The 18,728-nt window shown below is 50.7% G+C and overlaps 1 protein-coding gene across 1 annotated transcript in view; it reads left to right on the top strand.

Moving 5' to 3' along the window:
- The window catches only part of HTRA1 (HtrA serine peptidase 1), a 50,089-nt gene that overhangs the window by 25,330 nt on the left and 6,031 nt on the right, over window positions 1–18,728 (top strand). The window contains exons 2-5 of the mRNA XM_033130846.1: window positions 483–582; window positions 996–1,200; window positions 17,464–17,658; window positions 18,619–18,651. Coding sequence (XP_032986737.1) covers window positions 483–582; window positions 996–1,200; window positions 17,464–17,658; window positions 18,619–18,651 — 533 coding nt within the window. The remainder of the gene's footprint in view (window positions 1–482; window positions 583–995; window positions 1,201–17,463; window positions 17,659–18,618; window positions 18,652–18,728) is intronic.

Raw genomic sequence — 18,728 nt, 5'->3', positions numbered from 1 at the left:
TGGCATCGATGGGGAAGACAGAACCTGTGTCTTTGCCTTAATGCTTTTTCATAGCGGCCTTTTAAAATCTATGATTGCGGATGGGCATCTCGTCAGAAACAGCCTCAGCCCTCCCCTCGATGGTGGCGAAGTGCTGAAAAGGGCTGCTTTTTTGTGGTGCTGCAGGAGCTGGGGAAGGGACATTGGAGGAGGAGGATGCCATGGCAAGGTGACCCTGGGTGACCAGTTGGAAATAGCTGGTAGAAGGTTCAGGTGTTTACTGGTGCCTCTGGCAAAACATTTCCATGGTGAAACTATTGAAAGAAGGAAGCCAAGCAAAGAGGCCGCTGTCTTACCTGAGTGGGGACCTTCTCGAGAGCCAGAGGACCTTGTCCTCAGCCCCCTTCAGGCTTCCAAAGGCCCTCTAACCCATACCTTTCTCCAGGCGACCACTGCACAGAGCACAGTATTTTAAAGTGTCTCCTCTTTGCTTTTGTTCTCAGGGCAGGAAGACCCCAACAGTTTGCGCCATAAGTACAACTTCATTGCCGACGTGGTGGAGAAGATTGCCCCGGCTGTGGTTCACATCGAATTATTTCGCAAGTAAAAAGGGCCTTCCTTTCTCCTGTGGCCTCGGAGGCTTCCAGCAACACATGCTGCCATGCGCAGAACATCAGAGCTATTTCTGAGACCCTTTAAAGTGTCAAAAAGCCACTGAATATGTTCCTATGGGAAGACAACAATTCTCCCTCAGGATGTTTTCCCAGTTGCCTATTTAAATCTGCATTCTTGACCCTCTAGATGTTTTAAGAACCTCTGGCTCTAAAGAACATTTTCTAAGTGGAATTTTTTGATGCATGTAAAAGTCGGCCCTATGTTCCCTTTTCTGATGTTAGAAGCCCAACATGTATACTAACGATGGTTAGATGTGGGTTGCTTCTGTAGCACAATTCATCAGTGTGTTGAGTTGATTTTCAGGTGTTTCAGGCGTAACTGGGGGCTCCTTTGGGTTCTAGGCTTCCTTTTTCTAAGAGAGAGGTGCCGGTGGCCAGTGGATCTGGGTTTATCGTGTCCGAAGATGGACTGATTGTGACAAACGCACACGTGGTGACCAACAAGCACCGGGTCAAAGTTGAGCTGAAGAATGGCGCCACCTACGAAGCCAAAATCAAGGATGTGGATGAGAAGGCAGACATCGCACTTATCAAAATTGACCACGAGGTAAGTGTGCTCCCCACCTGCAGAACCGAGTTCTCAGGTGCCCTCGCGAAAACTTGGCAAAACCTGGAGAGTTCAAAAGGCACCAAGCGCCTCTGGTGAGAGCACCAGTCAAATCTGGGCCAAAGGAGAATATTTAGCAGGTGTTGAGTATGGCCTGGGGTGGGGAAGGAGGGGGCTCATGGAAGCTTCTGGAATAAGCAGGCTGTAAAATCAAAGAGTTTTAAAAATAGTGTTTTACATTTTTATAAAGGAAAGCAATAGGTTTATAAGGAAATGGTAGACAAGTAATGAAAATTGAATCTCCCTTCCATTCCTGACCCTGAGGTAACTGTTACTGCAAATTTTTGTTCATTTGTGCAATTCTAGGTTTGAAAACAAGCCAGGTCTCCCAGATTGGGTTTTTGCAGGGTTACTAGATGGTTTCTGTTTGTTTGTTTTGAGTTGTTTTTTTTTTTTTGAATAAAAACATACTTTAAAAAGTTTTGGAAACTTTGAATTAAAACAAAGCAAATGGATTTCTTCCTTATAGAACACGTCAGAACTTTTAGTATGCTAATATGCACGTGACTCTCATGCAAAAAGTGTATATTCCAAATTATAATTATCGAAGTACAGAATCTTCTCCTTTTTCAAAACTGAGAGATAGTGACCTCAGTTGGGGAAATGCTATGTTTGAAAATGTTTTGCTTTCTACTTAAATACTCTCCTTGCAGTCGTTTTCGCTGTGTTGATTTGTTCAGCAACGTCTTCATACCTGAAAGTAAATCCAGTTCTTATTAGACCATCAAAAATTCCTCTGGTTGACACGTTGATTCTGGAGGTTTGGTTTGCTGTGTGGGATGTGCTCAGTGAGATTGCATTTTCTGGGTTCTTCCTGCCCTTGTCATTTTCCAGACTTCACATGGAAAGAAGATGCAGGGTAGGTTGGACTCTTGTTGCTGGCCCAGGAAAAGACCATGGACTGAGAACCAGGCGGGGTCTTCTCTTCCAGCTCTCTGCATAACTTTACCTGGATGTGGGCTGTGAGGTCAGACCAGGGTGGGGGCGCACACGCTGATTTTGTCCATGCTGTTCCTCAGGGCTCTGGGCCCCGTGTAGTGACCTGGACTTTAGCAAGGTCACAGTTGCCTATTATTTCTATGAGTTTCTGTGGAATTACTAGTAATGATGAATCTTTCAAAATATTCTTAGTGGTCACAGTATAATCACAATAACTTCTATTCGATAAGCTCTAATGCTGGGACAGGATCTGCCTTCACCTAATCTACACAATAGCTGTATTATCCCCATTTTATAGAGGAAGAAACAGAGGCTCAGAGAGCGCACGTAACCTGCCCAGAGCCACACAGCTATGCTGTAGTAAAGTTATAGCCTCCTCAGCCAGCCAGGGTGCTGTTCCCCTATTGCTCAAGCCTGTGGCATCAGTGGAGGCATGGAGCCTAGCCTTTTGGGGTGATGGGATGGCTGGACTTTAAATAGCCCACGGGAAGACTGGTGCATCCCTGTTTAGGAACATGCCGCTAGAAAGGTGTCCAGGATGTGGTAGTCTCACCGGAAGGAGGCCGGCCAGAATAGCACATCCTGTGGCCCCACACCGGGACTTTTCAGCTCCACCGAGCCCTTGGAAAGTAGTCAGCAGTGGGGGCTCTCTGCAGGCAGGGCTGGATGCTGCGTGAGCTGCCCCCACTGAGTAATTTCGTGTTTGGAACGTGTGGGTGCAAACCGTGCAACTGCTCTGGCCAGGGGGGAGTCTTTTCAGATTTTGAAACAAGGTGGTGTGTATCCTTGTGTCATCCCTGGCTTGTCCAGGCAGGATATGAAAGATCTCAACAGACCAGCTTTGTAGAATGTTTCTGACCTGGCTCCTGCTGTCCCCTCCTCCCCGCAGGTTTCCCTTTCCACCGGCATTATGCTGTTTGAGCGGTGTTTCTAGCCCAAGAAAAAGGGGCTTGAAAATTTAAAGCTGAACTAATGTGGCTTTTCGAAATAGAATCGGAAAATGAAAGGATATTGAATTACAGACACCCACACAGGAGACCGCTTTCCACCGACTAACCTGTTTTTTTTTTTTTTTTTGCTGATAGTCATTGAAAGTGGGGAGAGTGCAAACGTCTCTTCCAGCTCTTTCCCCCTCGTTCCATAGTTTGATGATTGACTATTTAGGAGGGGGTGCGGAGGCTGGCTTGGAATGAGGCTGCTCACCGCGGCTAATACACGACTTCACAAATGCGCAGGCAAGGATGAGGTGTGAGCCTTGCGCTGTGTCAGTCTCAGGAACAGCACAAAAGGAGAAACAGCAAGAAAACTCAGAGGAGGCAGAACAGAACCAACAAAAATTGGGCTTGATGGTCGAAAATTGTTCCAAACGGTACTTGCCGTGTGAAGCATGGCCCAGCCTCCCAGGGCCATTTTCTAATGACCCAGTGACACTGGTGTGACCACCACCACATACGGGGCCCAGGGGCTAAGTTGTTGGCCCCGAATCTGGGCCCGTTTCTTCCCTCCAGTGTCATGATTTCACTCCGAGTGTTCCCCATTACTTAAACAGTGATTGACCTTCCTGAGCGTGTGTTCTCGCCACTTTTAATGAGTGGAAATAACCATGGACATCTGGTGTCATTGCCCACTTGTCATCCAGCCGCCTTTTTGGCGGCAGCAGCCAGCGTTTGCTTTGGGGTCTACTCCTCCTCCGCTGGACAGTCTTGGTGGGACCGTCAGTCGTGGTGTCCATGACCCGTTAGGCCAAGCACATCCTCCCCTCGGGGACGTAGCTGGATGCCACTCACAAAAGCACTGCGTGGGTGAAGCTGGCATAGCCCCTGCTGCTGAGACCCCCTGGCACTGCCTGAATTCCGGCCCCTTTTGAGCCTGATCTGCCTAATTTTCCTTCCATTCTTGACGCGCCCCTCACATCTCCAGTAAACCTCCCTCGGCTTGAGGCTGCCAGAGACGTTCTGGGCTTGCGACCAAAGGATGCTTTTTTGGCTTCTCACTGCTGATCGCACACATGTGCGCTCACTTTCCCTGCTGAGTTTTGAGCCGGGAGAACTTTCGGAAGAAGGCTCACGGAGCCAGCAGCCGGCTCTCGTCTGGTCTGCGGCCCCCACCACCTGGAGGAGGAGGGTGTCCCCCTGCAGGCCTTCCCCTTCTGTCCTCGGATTTGTAACTCCCCTTTCCTGGGATGGGGCCGTGCTGGGGCCAGCATTCGCCTGGAGAGGGAATGCCAGCTGCCGGAAGTAAGCCCAGTGCGCATGCGAACATTTTAATAGGAAGCAGCTTGGAGGGCAAACTAGTTCAGCTTCAGATGCAAACTGTTTCCAAATGTGTTTAACACGACACTGGCCGTGTTCGGAGAACATTGTAAATTTTTATCCAATAGCAGCGTTTTGTTCGTGCAGTTTTTCTTCCTGAGTAGTTCAGAAAAGGAAAGAAAAAGGGACACAGGGAGGGAGGAAGGTAAAAGGAGAGCTATTTGGTTGCCTTAGGCCAGAGTGTGGGACAGAAACACCGGAGATGTTTTGAAGAAGGAATGAGGGGAAAGTTACTTGTGTTACAGCTGTTTTGTCCAGCTGTGTTGATGAGGAAACACACAGGAGAAAAGCAGACGCCCCCTTGATGACTGCAGCGTTCCGGCCATGTTCCTGTCCACCCTGTATACGACCCTTGACACGTTTCCCACTGTTCTCACAGGGAGATCTTAACTCCTCTAGGGCCTGGGAGGCCCCGCCTGACGGGGGGTCCCCTCGGGCTCCCAACTTCATCACCTCTGTCTACCCCTCCCCCACTCTGCTTACCACCCCCTCCTCTATTGCCTCCTTACGCCCATGTCCCTCTGGGGACACATCACCTCAGAGACACTCACATTTCACTGCTCACTTCCTCATCTCCTTATCAAAGCTTACACTTGACGTATTTATTTGCTGATTTAAGTTTGTCTCCGTTGCTAGAGTGTGAGGGACACACTTGTCCGGTGGTAGGTATCCTGAGTATGCAGTGTCCCCAGTGTGTCACAGCCCTCTGCTCCGAAAGACGCAGGGCCCATGCTCCAGGGTGCAGAGCGGAAAGCCACCTGGCGCTTACATGGTGAGTTGCTGTCCCATTTTCAGATGAGGAGATGACGGTGTAGCAGCCTGGGTGCAGAATTCCCTCCTCCCCACCTCCTGCCACCCCATTTCCCTCCCGACTTCTCGGTCAGTGCTCATCTGACCCCAAGGACTGTTTGGGACTTGATGACACCTGGCTTTGCCGGGCCCCAGTAGTTTGTGGTCTTTGGTAACTCAAGGTGCTGGGGAGGTTTCCTGTGGGCACTTTTCCTGACGCCAACAGCCAGGGAAATATCTGGAAGCAGCCTTGTTGAGGCTACTGAGGTGGTTTTCTTCCCTCACTCCTGAGGCCTGCGTCTGTCCCTGGCCACCTTTAGGCCAGATGCCACCTACAGACCTGTTTGAAGTGGCTGAAGAGTGAGACCTGGAGGCGGGAGCGGCTTTGTTTTTGGAGGGTCCTTTTACTGCTGAGCTGGCTGCTGGAGCAGGAAATGCTGACAGCACAATCTTCCTGAAGTTCAGAACTGGGGCCCCTCGGGGTTGAGGGCCTGGGGCCTTTCACACGCAAGTCCCAGGAGCAGATGAGCAGACTCTGGTCTCCAGGCCTGTCTCTCGGAGTTCGGCCCTGTGTGTGGTGAATCTGCCCTGTGTTCTCCCAGGTGAGGAGGGTCCAGGTGTCCCTGGGATGATGGCTAGGAGGGGAGTGGCTGGGTTAGGCATGACTCATGCCAGCCTGTCAGCCACTTCTCCTCAGGCAACCTGATTGTCAGAAGGCGCTGACTAAGCTGAATGAGCTCATCCAAAAGTGAATCAGATAACACAGGGCCTGCACCGGAATGGCTTCCCCTCTTCTAGAGTCTGTCACTTAAAACTCTCGTAAAGCAACTGGGAGCCTGGAGTGTGGACTGCTCTGCCAGCGTCACCCTCTTCTTTTGTTTCTGTGTTTTTCCATTTTGGATTCCTTCCCCTCACTCTCTCTGTACTGGTCTTTTTGTGGTCTCCGTCCTTTGTCTCCCTGATCTTACAGGCCTGCCGTTAAAAGTGCTAAACATGCTGCAGACCCCGTTGATGTTCCCAGGTTTCCGTTACTGTATTGATTGCTGCCATTTTTAGAGGAGTGGGAATCAATATTTCATTAGGCAATGTAAATGCAGACAGCAAAGTGGAGGCCGCTTTATTCCTCTGTGCCAGCCTTTGTCCTGGGGCTGATGAGGACCTGGTTCTTTATAGCCCTGACTGCAGCTCCGTTTGGAATGTGAAATGTTTCAGTTCCCCACGCTGTACAAACCAGCCCTTCTGTGTTCTCTGGCCCCGTTTCAAGAACTTAGTTGATTGAAGGAAATTCTTTGGCTATGTTTTTCTCTTAATATGGTAATGGCTTTTTTTCACTTTGGCACTCTCTTCAGGGAACTGGATTAGGACTATTATTTATGGTTCTGGCAAAGCAGGTCCTGGGTTGTTGGGACTGATTTTGTCGGTGGCCCATTGGGAATGTCTTCTGTCCTCTTCACTGAGATGGGATATGCACTGGTTCCATCTGACAGTTTAGTGCATGGGTAATAGTGTACAGGGTTGGCCGACTGCAGTCTGCAGCCCCAATCTGGCCCTCCATCTGTTTTTGTAAATAAAGTTTAATTGAAACACAGCCATGCCCATCCCTTTATGTAGCGTCTATGGCTGCTTTCGCCCTATAACAGCAGAGTTGAGTAGGTAGGATGGAGACCAGATGGCCCATGAAGCCAAAAGTATTACTTTTGGGTCTTTCACAGAAAAAGTTTGCCAGCCCTAGTGTGAGTGATCAACACCTTGTCCTAGAGGAGCCACGTGTGCTGGGAGCTAAATGCTTTTAAGACCCAAGTGAGGTGAAGCCCTCGGTGACCAAAGGAGAAGAGACCGAGAAACTGATGTCATTTGCTCTTTCTCTTGGGGAGACTGTACTGCTTTGCTGCTGCTTCTGCTGCTTTGGTTTTGCCGGATTAAACAGAGAGGCCTTAATTTTGCCCATTTCTCTGTGATATCAGTGGAGAGGAGCTTACATGAATTCCAAGATGTTTTGCAAATTATTATCCAATTTTAAATCCTAATGATCTTTCAAGGCCTGGCTTACTCATTCTTTCACATATCCCTTATTCATTCACAGATTCTATCAATGTTAATTGAGCATCTGTCTTGGTCGAACACTGTGTTAAGCGTTGGAGATGTATCAGCAATGGGCAAATGCCGTAAGATTACCATCTAGTATGGGAAGCAGGTAAATGGGAGTACATATGGTGATAAGTACAGAGAAGGAACGAGTGGAAGAAGATGTAGAAGGCATTGGGGGCTGGGGAGACCTCTGTAGATAATATAGCACGAAGGTTATCTGAGGTGACATCAAGCTGAGATGGGAAGGACAGACAGAGCCATGCAAAAGGAGGAGTGGGGGGACTCGAGTTGCTTAGTTCTCCTTTCCTGCCCAGCCCGGAAGACGTGGACCTCGGACCAAGTGCAGCCTGATTTCCCAGGGAGTTTATTAGAGCCCTCTAGAACACATGCCAACCTTCCTGGTTAGCTGTTTCTTCATGTATTTTTTTATATTTCTTATTGGCTTTGGGTCTTTGGGATTCCCGGTCATACTCTGGAAAGCTCTAATTCTTATGTAGTCAATCCCCTGAGAGTCCAAAAGTACAAAGGCTCGCAGTGAGCCTATCGCCTCTCATTCATGGCGGGGTAGGTTCAGTTTCCCAAAACTTGTTTCCTAAAACTGTCAAGACCACTTTCTATGGCAAGGGAGAAGGAAGACATTCTGGTGAATTAAGGACTGACTATTCTAACGGAAGTGCTAACTAACAAGTCACTTTTGTTAATCAAGGCACCAGAATCTGATAATGAGAACATGTGACTTATGGTAGTTTCCTCTTTGCTTTGAGTACCAGGCAGCTCATAGAAACCATTGGCCCTGGGGTTAGAATATTCTCTATGTTCCCATTTTATGTCATGAATATATATTAACTTATTATAACATGCCCTGTGTCATTGACCATCTCAAATTATTTTTATCTAGAGGAGGTTGGTTATATATCTTTAAACTTTTAAAAAATCAATTTGAAAGCAATGATACCATGTTTCCCCGGAAATAAGACCTAGCCAGACCATCAGTTCTAATGCGTCTTTTGGAGCAAAAATCAGTATAAGACCCGGTATATTATATTATATTATATTATATTATATTATATTATATTATATTATATTACATTACATTACATTACATTACATTATATTACATAAGACCCGGTCTTATATTATAGTAAAATAAGACCGGGTCTTATATTAATTTTTGCTCCAAAAGCCGCATTAGAGCTGATGGTTCGGCTGATGGTCTTATTTTCGGGAAAAAACAGGCAACTTCTTTGAATACGGCATAAGCTCTCAGCGATCCTGGGGAGTGAGGAGACACTGTGCCTTCAGTCCGTTCGGCAGACACTGCGCGGCTGCTGTGTGTTGAGTGCTCAGCCTACCAGAGCGACACCACAGCCCTTTCCCTTGAGTGTCTGGTAGATCGTAAGCTGTTCTCTTTGCTCCCCCGAATGCTGAGCCTGTCACCTTATAGATGGCTGAAAACCAGGCTGCGTCCAGAGTCTCTTACCCAGACTGAAATGCCTAGCTTAACCCTGATTAATTTGCTAACCCCACTTTTAAGATCCTGATGGATCGTTTAAGACCTGATTTGTTTGTTCTTTCATTCCTTCATTTCACATTCATTGATTTTTATAAATGTGTCTTGGCCACTGTTGTAGTAGAATTGGCCGAGATGAGGTCAGTGGATAAAAGTGGGGGAATCAAAGGGGCTGACGTATGGAGAAGACAAGTTATACTTGACAGAGACAATGTTCTTCCTGCTTTGGATGCCACAGAATGTATACACTCAGTGGCCTTTGGGCCCTTGTTTACAACTGTTGACATTTTGTGGTTTAAACAACAAGAGTAAGGAAACATTGGAAAAGCAAACATGTCTTGCTATAGCTTAAAGGAGACTAAATATTATGGTGGTGTCCATAAAGAGTGAGGGGGAAGGTTGTTTCAGTTTTCATTTGCTCTTTCTCTCCATTTTTGCAGAACAAAAACCTTTCTCCCTCCAGTTCCCCCACTTCTCTTATCTCTCCCACCTGAACCCCTCCCACTCCTGCCCACCTTCACATTTGTCCCATCTGTTCCACGTCTCCCGTCGCTATTCAGCAACAGTGACATGTCATTTGGGGAGACGGGTGTTGGCAGCTCGATGACACCATTCTTCTGAGTGCTGTCTGTGTTGGTGACCTGCGTCCATGTAGCACACCTCCCTGCCCTGGCCTCTCGGCTCCTTGGTCTCACCTGCTGCTCACCTGCTCCATGTAGCCACCCTTCCTTGGTCATCCCCTTGACCTCGTCATTACTGATGACATCCACCATCTCTAAGCCGAATCCCAGCATCTCACTCTTGGCCCATCACCTTCACCCCCAGCAAGGATGCTTTATGGGCGTGTGACCTGTGTCCTCACAGGCCCGAGGCTCAGAAGGGCCCCCTGCTTGCTGGTTTAATGCTCTGAGGTCATTGTCTTCATTTTGTCTTTGAATTTGTGTTGTGTAAGCCCAGTGAGACAAGGGAATATGTCCTGGGGGCTTGGAGCCTTAGCTCATGCACGGTTCCTCCTCCTGTTGCCTTCCCATCTCCCCAGGACGAGTGCTCAGGCTCCCAGCTCCCCTGTTCCCTGGGACCCAGGCCTCCCCAAACAATCACTGCCATCCTCCTCCGCCCAGGGAGTGCGGGCAAGGGGAGAGTTGGGTTTGGGTGTGCACATTCCATGGCATCTGGGGACAACGGGTGGTAGCAGGGCTTGGGTGGAAGATGCCACTGGCGTTCTGCCAGCGACAAGGCAGGGCCAGGCCTCTCCCTCCCATCCAGGTACCTAGTGTGTCCTGGTGAGGGAGGAAGTTGCAATGCCCTAGGGGTGGTCCACCCTCTGTGGGTTGGGGCAGTAGGCCCTCGGGGTGGGGAGATGCCTGGCTCGACCTCCGCCTCCTGGTCGCGCACGATGCATGGGGCTGTCCAGTAGCTTGTAGGCAGAGCACTGAGTCCTGGGGTCCCCGGAGTCTGCTCGCACCCCATGAATATCTTCGTGACCCAGGGAGCACGGCATTAAATAGCAAATAAAAAGACATCAGGGCAGGTTGAGAGAAAGAGAATGTGGAAGAAAAGGAAAAGCTTTATATTTTAGTACCTTTAATGACGCTGTGTATGTGCTTTATGAACGAGGGATCTACATTCGTATTTTGCCCTGAGCTCCACAAATTATGGCCCTGCCCCCAGTAGCTCAGCTCCAGCAACTCCGTGGTTCATTTGGGTCCACAATCCACTGATCTGCTCACCTTTCCAGCCCTCCTTTGCTCACTTCCCTCCCTACCAGGCTGGATCCCTGTCTCTCAGGCAAGTCTTAGATGCTCACATCCCCCTTCAAATCCTCTGCGGCCTAGTTTGCTTTTCCTCAGCAGACATGCAAGCTCTATGACACTGCCTCTTGCTGGGTATGGGGGACGTGCTATTTTCCCCATTGCGTATTTTTTAAAGAAAATGAAAGGTTAGCATAACTGTTTTCAGAAGGCACATTGAATCACTGAGTTGAGTCACCGCCAGTTGCTGCAATATTAGCCTTTGAAGCAAACCTCAACACACACGACCAGTCTGCAGCTCCAGCAGCTCCAGCCCCTTGAAAACGAGGTGCTCGGCAGCTGGCAGACACAGTGACTTCTGCAGATTCAGCAACAAAAATATTTTTGTAACAGGAGCACTTTATACTTTTCAAGGAAGAGAAAGAAACAGTTGACTTGCCTCATTAGGTTAAAATAAAGTTGCCAATTTTTCCTTTAGTTTCACTGGTTTGTTTTATTGCTCTTCACTCCAAGCTTCAGGGAATAAGGTTGCAATGAATTGAGCACTCCAGGGCTGTCAGGCAAAACCCAATGTGGCTGGGTCATCGTTTTTAGGTCCTTTCTAGATGATTACCAGCTGAGCCAGCATCTGGAGAGTTCCAGGAATCTCCTCTCTTCCCACAGCCGTAGGAGTTCGGAGGGATCATCTGATCCCTTGGTGGAGTTGTATGAAAAGAGATTTACCAAGACCTCTGGTGCCTGTTTCGATTTTACCAATTTAACCATTGTCTGCTAATAGGTTTTTTTTAGAGTCAGCCAGGTCTTCTGGAAAGAACCATAATTGTCAGAGTTGGGATGACCTTAGACATCACCAGACTTAACTTCCTTATTTTAGAAGTGGTAAAAGCCAGACCCAGAGAAGTCCAAGTGGCCCAAGGTCACGGAGTGAGTTAATACAGGACCAAGACCAAATCCAGATGTCCTGCTTCCTTGGACAAGGCGCTCTCAGGATACATGGAGGGCGAGGTAGCATTGTGTGTGTGTGTGTGTGTGTGTGTGTGGTGTGCATTTTGTCTAAAGTCTTCAATCTGCACGATCCTTGGATGATGCTGGAGAATAAGCTGGAAGCAGGCCATCAGCCTGGGGGGCATTGCTCGGCTCAGGCCTAGCTTTTCTCCCCTGGGGGATTCCAGCAGTTGTGATTCACCTTCAGCCAGAGGCCACACGTAGAGCCCATGAGGCAGGTGGCACCATGCAGGCCGCCTCCACGTCCCGGCCTGGCTTGTCTGAGGATAATTCAGGCTCCCACCATCAGAAAGCCAGCATGGCCCTGGGGACGCGTGAAGTCGCTTTGCCTCTATTCTGATTTTTCTTCAACTCCCCTCCTGCCCTTTGTGTGTCATCTCTGCTCCCGTCACCTGCCCCTGTGGAACAGTCCGGGCACAGAGCAGCTTTGTCACTGGCCATCAAGCCATGTGCTCAGAGCACCTGGGCAGTGGGCAGAGTGGGCTGGAATGGAGGAGTCTGGTCCTGGTAATGCCACCACCCAGGCGTGGGACCCTCAGTACCCTGGGGAGCGGAATGGGCCCGACGCCTGTCCCATCTGTCCCACAGGGTGCTGGTTGTGAAGGCCGAGGGAATGGCAGAGCCCGAGGCGCGTAGGGCACGCGCACGAGGGCTGTTTGCCTATGGCTCTGCTCAGACTGCTTGTATCTTGCTGACCCCACAGAAGTTTTGAGACCACTGCTTGCCTTTGAAGCAGACTCTCCTCTTGCCCCCACCCCCAAACAACCACATGAAAGAGCGTACACTTGTTAGAACCCTTTCCCCCCAAACACTGTTGTGTACTAGGATCAGCACTCTAAAATGAGCCGTTTTCCCCGAAGCTTCGGTGGACTCTAATGGTTGCCCACCCCGCAGTCTCCCTCTCTCTGCTGGCAGAGCCCTGGGTTTGTTTTAGGTCCACCCCTGCCCCATCCCCTCCCTAATGCAGGCAAATCCTGAGGGGCCTGGGGCAGTCCCAGGGTCCCTTGCCCGTGGGTGATTGAGGGCATCTTTCCACCCGGATGCTGGCTGATGACCCACGAGGAATGTGCTGGGTCCTTTGGATTCTCTGCTCTTATGAAGAGACACACCAGGGAGATAAGATCCTTCCACTGGGCATTGTTTTTATGTAATGACTGGCATGGCTTGTGACTGTGAGAACAGGCTGAACTGGATCAGACAGAAAGAAGGAAGGAGCCTCTTCTTCTGTTGTCCTTGAGCCTTTGAAGTGATCAGCCCTGGCACCGCCCTGCCCTGAACAGGTGGATATTTATGCCATTTTGAGTTGGGTTTTCTGTTACTTGCACTGAAAACACCCTACTCGATACGCCCAAATCATTTTTAGTGTTGCTCTTTATTTAGCCCTTCTGGAAGATTCTGGGCTGAGCTAGCTCTGGTGATGGAGATTTGGACTTCGTCTCATTTTACCGCCGTGTGTCCTGGTGGCTTGCATGACTCTCTGCCCATCAGACAGTGAGCCTGGAGGGCACGGGGGGATGCCATTGACCTTTTGTGTTCACCGCGCCAGCATGTGGCGCATGCTCAGTGAAGGCTTCTCTTTCTGTCGAGAAAGTTCTCTTCCACGGTGTCCGTGTTCCATGGGAGCAGTGCTGCCAGGCCGGCTGGTTGTTGTTTGTTTGCTGTGATCTAAATGAACGGCAAGAGCCTTCTTTAATCAGTGTGCCCCAGCCTCTTCCAAGTCAGCATTAAATCGACCACACAATTAGTGTCCTGCCTATGGCTAGTGTCTGGTCATTTAGCATAGCTGTGGAGTCCACACCCAGGACGTCTGACACCCTCCCCGGGCTGTTTCTCCTTCCACCTGGGTGGCAGTGGAGAGACACCTCAGGTGTCGGGGGATTTGTGTTTTCTTCGTCATGCTCGTTGGCTCTCCTGTGAGGGTGTCGTTGGCATTAGTGAGGACGTGCAGACTGCCGGCAGCTGTGCATCTTCTCAACCTCGACAGCCCTCTTTTCTATTGGCCTGCCAGGCTCCTGCTCTCGTGAGCATGAGCCTGACCTTGAGCACTGGCAGTGTGACGGGCTGACTTTGGGATGGACAGGCTCTCTGGGTAGGGCCCGAGGGCTCCAGCTCAGCTCTGACGTGGACTCGGAGTTTTACCTTTGCCCCGTGGGAGCTCTCCCACCTCCCTGCTTTGGTACGCACCCAGACTTGCTGACCGGGACTGCGTGCCCCATTCTTCCCCCGCCCCCTGCTCTTCCGCTAAGTGGAGGACTGTCTGCCTTCCAGTTCGTAGGCATGATACGAGGCTCCAGTGAGATGGCGAGATGTGAGAAGTGGCTGTTAGGAGAAGGCCTGGCATCTCCAAGATGGCCTGTGGCTGGGGCCCACTTCAAAGGAGATCAGACGGCGTCTGCAGACGGGAGTCTTGAAATGACTTTCATGTGGGCAGCACGGGAACCAGCCTGCGGACGGCAGCACAGGGTTAGACCAGGAATGAGCGGCCGTTTCACGTCTGCAGGTCAAGGCCAGGCCTGGCTTTGTGCTTCCAGCCCTATCTGCATTTCATCTCCCCAAGTGCCCCCATGGAGCGTGTGTCTAGACAGCTATAGAATACAATCCTCACTCACTGAGTAGGAATTTGGCCCGCAGACATATAGCCGCGCCTAGCAGACAGGCCTGAGGTGAGGATGGTGGCAGGAAATGAACCCCTCTTGGATCGGGAACAGACTGGGGAGCCTGATGCTCACCAGGCCAGCCGGCTTCCAAAAAAATCGCCCCCAAAAGGCAGTTTGACTTCATGGGGACGCATAAATGTGGCTGGGCACACACCTCTGTCCCATGTCACTTCATTCCCTTGCCAAGAGTTCTGCCTGCAATTAGAATCCTAGGTTAATATATCCTAGGAGTGCAAGTCTGAGAACTGTGAAGCCTGTTTTCTTGTTCAGTCAGGCTGCTCATTACCTGTGAGAAGTCAATCCTCTGAGCCTCAGTTTCCACATCTGTAAAATGGGGGTGGGATGGGGAAAGGGAATATGCCCTAACTCCCAAGTTGGTCATGGAAGTGCTTTGTCATCTGGGAAGCAAAATGTTCATTTCTTCAATTCAGGTTTCATATTATAACCTCCTCCCCACCCCGGTATGTATCCACTTGCGTTTTTTGTTCATAATCTGAAATGTTTGAGTGAATAAAAGCTTATACATAGTGAGTGTTGTCACTGGTGTTGCCCACTGGTGCAGCTTTGACTACATGGCACTTGTGACTGCTTTTCCTCCTCTGTGTTCAGTTTTCGGGAGACTCTGGCCTGTGTTGGCTGATGTCCCCTTTTCCAAGCCCGTATGGTCACCCGTGTGTGGACGACTTCACTGCGCTGCAGCCATGCTTGTCCAAGGGGTTCTCTGGGCGTCCCCTGGAGGCCTGGCCTTACCCAGCCAATGTGACTGAGCAGCACGCAGGCGCTTGATAGTGTGCCCTCGTGGGGGTCTGTCACCTGTGTCCTCACAGCTCTGCACCCCCTCCCATCAAGCGTTTGCCTCCTTACCTCATCCTCTGGGCTTGAACTCCGACTTGGAAAAGAAGCAGTCCAGGGAGCACTGTCTTTAGGCCCCTCTGCCTTCTAACTCCCCTGAGACCTGAGAGCCTGGCTCTGGCTCCCTACCCAGGAGGTGGAGGTGGAGTGGCAAGGATGGGAGCAAATTCTCCTTAAGATCTCCACGGCGAGTCCTGCCATGTAACTTTCTGAGGTGGTTCCCAGCCTGTGGCTGAACTGATGTGGGCTGGGCCCACCTTTCTGTATTTGAGTTTTATCTCTTGCATTGAAGTTGGTAAAAAGCAACTGCTATCTTAGGCAGCCAGCTGGACTCAGCCCCAGGAGCCTCCGCTGTGTCCGCTTGCCCATCCCTCAAGCCAGCCCTGAAGGCTGTTCCCAGGCCCTGAAGGAACGGGAGTGTCCCCAGCGGGCCTCCCCTGTCACCAGCCCTGACTCCCGCCTGCCCACCCGCCGCATTGCGACTGTTGGATGAAGTCATTTCTGGCAAGGGTGGCTGGCGCCCGCCCAGGGTAAACAGGCTATGCTGAGCTCGCTGGTGTGCCTGGACGCTCATGAGCCCGGGGACTGCCCCCTCCAGAGCAGCACCATGCACTCTGACCTCAGGCAACCTTAAGGACAATGAGTTGCGGTCGGTTGGGGTAGACCTGGGCCACCAGCCTTCTCCTGAGTGGAGCACTGGGTGACGCAAACTAGCTTGTAGGAGTTTAGTTGGTGGGGTTTCCCCCATTGGGAAATACTAATACTAATAATAATAGAAATAACACTAACCGACACACGATGTTTAACATGAGCCAGGCACTATTCAAAGAGCGGCTCAGATCTTATGTCACTTAGTTCTCACCACTAACTGATGAGACAGGTGTACACCATGACTCCCATTCTCCAGATGAACACACTGAGGACCCGACTGGTTGTAAGCTCAGGCCAGGATCTCATCAGGCCGCCTGGCCCAGGGTCTGTGTTCTTGACCACAGGGCTCTACTGGGCCTCTCAGTATCTGTGGTCTGAGGGGCAGTCCTTCTCATGCGTCTCTCTCAAAGTCAGTTTGAGGTCTTAGATCCTTCCTCCATGAACTTTCTGGCCCAGCGTCTTCCTGAGCAGCACCTTCATTATTGGGGTGGGGAGGGGGTCTTTGTGGAGAGGTGCTGTGTATTGGATGAGAGCGTCTGGGCCTGGGATCACAGCCCCAGGATGAAATCCCTGTTGTGTCTCAGGTCCACCTAGTGACTTGGAGCCTCAGTTTCTTCATCTGCTAAATGGGCCCTGTGATCACCCTACCTCATCAGCTAGAGGAGGTGCTGACTTTACCACTTGTTTCTTTTTTGAGTTGGACAGACATGAGGACCCCTGAATTTCACTTAGCACGAGGCCTGGGCTAGGTCTTTGCTTTCTGGACCTGGCCCGTGTTGTTGGGACAGCTGCTTATTTGATTCAGAGAACAAAGGCAAAAGGAACTCATTGGTTCTGGGAAGGAAGGGAAGGGGAGGGCCTAAGGCCTTCCCAGTGGGAAGCGCTGCTCTCCTCGGCCTGGTGACTCAAGCTGGTTGTATTTCGTCCCGTTTTGGTGTGAAGAGTCATTTGGGGCTCTGACTCTGCCTGGCCTTCACAGAGCATCTGGGGTCAGACTTGCTGGGTTAATCAGTCCGCCTGGGCCGGGGGAAGAGTCGGTTGATGGAGGACTTTCTCAGGCGAGGAGAGAGCCGTCCTCTGAGGTGTTGGTATGTGGGGGTCGTGGAGGCCTTGCTGCCCCAACCCCACCCTGCCTCTCACCAGAATGGCACTCAGTCCGTGCTCCAGACCCCCCAGGACTCGGGAGGATGTGCCTGTGCTGAGTGGGGCCAGCTGCGTCGTTGCCCTTCTCCAGGGCTGTGTGGGCTCAGGATCTTCCCTGGGGTTTCGTGCTCTAAGAACGCCCCAGGCAGTCTTGCCCCAAATCTGAAATTTGTCTCCCTCTGTCTCCGGATCTCAAGATTTCAGCGTACGTCTGTGCTGATAGCTTCAAGATGTGCTGACCTCGAGGTGGCCTCTAGTAACCTTCCCACATTTTCCATGGCGTGTGGCTTCAATGCTCACAACAGCTTACAAAAAAGTATTGATTATTGTGGGTGGGAAGGGGTGTGGGCCTCACTCAGCCCAGAAGGGATGTAGGCCTGACCTCAGTTTCCGAAAGGCCTGGTGTTTACAAGTGCCCCGCCGCTGCCTGGCATTCCACGACATCTGTGTGCGAATCCCTTCCACTAACTTCACTGAACACAGCAACGCCCACCTTGTGGTTCCAGGGAAAGCTGCCCGTGCTGCTGCTTGGCCGCTCGTCAGAGCTGCGGCCAGGAGAGTTCGTGGTCGCCATTGGAAGCCCGTTTTCCCTTCAAAACACAGTCACCACCGGGATTGTCAGCACCACCCAGCGTGGCGGCAAAGAGCTGGGGCTCCGGAACTCGGACATGGACTACATCCAGACAGACGCCATCATCAACGTGAGCCCGGCTGCCGCCACCCGCTGGGGTCGGGGCGGGTTTTCAGAAAGTCCGGCTTAGGAAGCTGGGGTGGCGTCAGAACCTCAAGGTGCTGTGCAGGGAGTTCCCTTTGAAGCCCTACAGCCGATGAGGCCGCAGGCTGGTGCTCCGCCCGTTTGCGATCTCCAGGGACAGCTGTGAGGGGGACTTTAGATTTGCCCAGCTGTGTAGCCTGCAGGTGCTCCCCCTCCCTCAGGGGCAGCGGACCCTCAGTGGAGCTGCTTTGGCAACTTTGTGGCAGGAGGGCCACTCGCCCTGGCACTGGCTCCCTAGCCCCCGGAGGTGTGTGCTCTGCCTGGGGGCGCAGTCTGAGCCTTGCTGCAACACTGTTCGATGTCTGATGAGGCCAGGGGTTGCTCTACACAATCTCACAAATGGAATCTTTTTTCAATCACTTTTTTCCACTTCAGTTGTCTCCCAACAGGGTTGACGTTTCCAAAAAGCAATGTTCCCCCCATTTGTCTAATAAATAAGAAACAGCGTGTTTTGTGCACTCGCTGCCTGTAGTAGGTGTTCTTCCCATGCTTTCTTGTGATCTGCCTGAAGTAATAGAAAGAGAACAAACCAGGTGGATTTCTAGCCCCAGCAGCGAAGTAGAGATCACACCGCTGGAGGACTGTGTAGGTTGACATTTTGTGACACTGGGCAGGCAGCCTGCTGCCCAGAGAAGTTGTGTTGGATGTTTGGGGGAATTTATAGTTGGCCTCTGGGCTTTGGAAGGGAAAGAAAAGAATATTCCCATTTATGGCACATCTGAAACTTTTTGAAAATGCTTCGGGTCCCTTTTTCCCAGCAAAATATTAGATTGATAGGAACAAATCTCAGGAAAGAATCTGCACTCAGGAACCTGCAGGCAAGGAAGTAGCTTGGAGCATGTAGGGACATCAACTCATAACCTTTTTAATTTTTGTTTCATTTCAGTATGGAAACTCTGGAGGCCCATTAGTCAACCTGGTAAGACCTTTCTAAAAATCTCTGTACGTGCCTTTTTATTGCTTTCTTTTCAGACATGCAATTTGCCAAGCACATTA

Source organism: Rhinolophus ferrumequinum, chromosome 16 (genome assembly GCF_004115265.2).
Source record: "Rhinolophus ferrumequinum isolate MPI-CBG mRhiFer1 chromosome 16, mRhiFer1_v1.p, whole genome shotgun sequence".
In the NCBI taxonomy this organism is placed as follows: domain Eukaryota; kingdom Metazoa; phylum Chordata; class Mammalia; order Chiroptera; family Rhinolophidae; genus Rhinolophus; species Rhinolophus ferrumequinum.
This window is presented reverse-complemented; position numbering and strand designations above follow the sequence as displayed.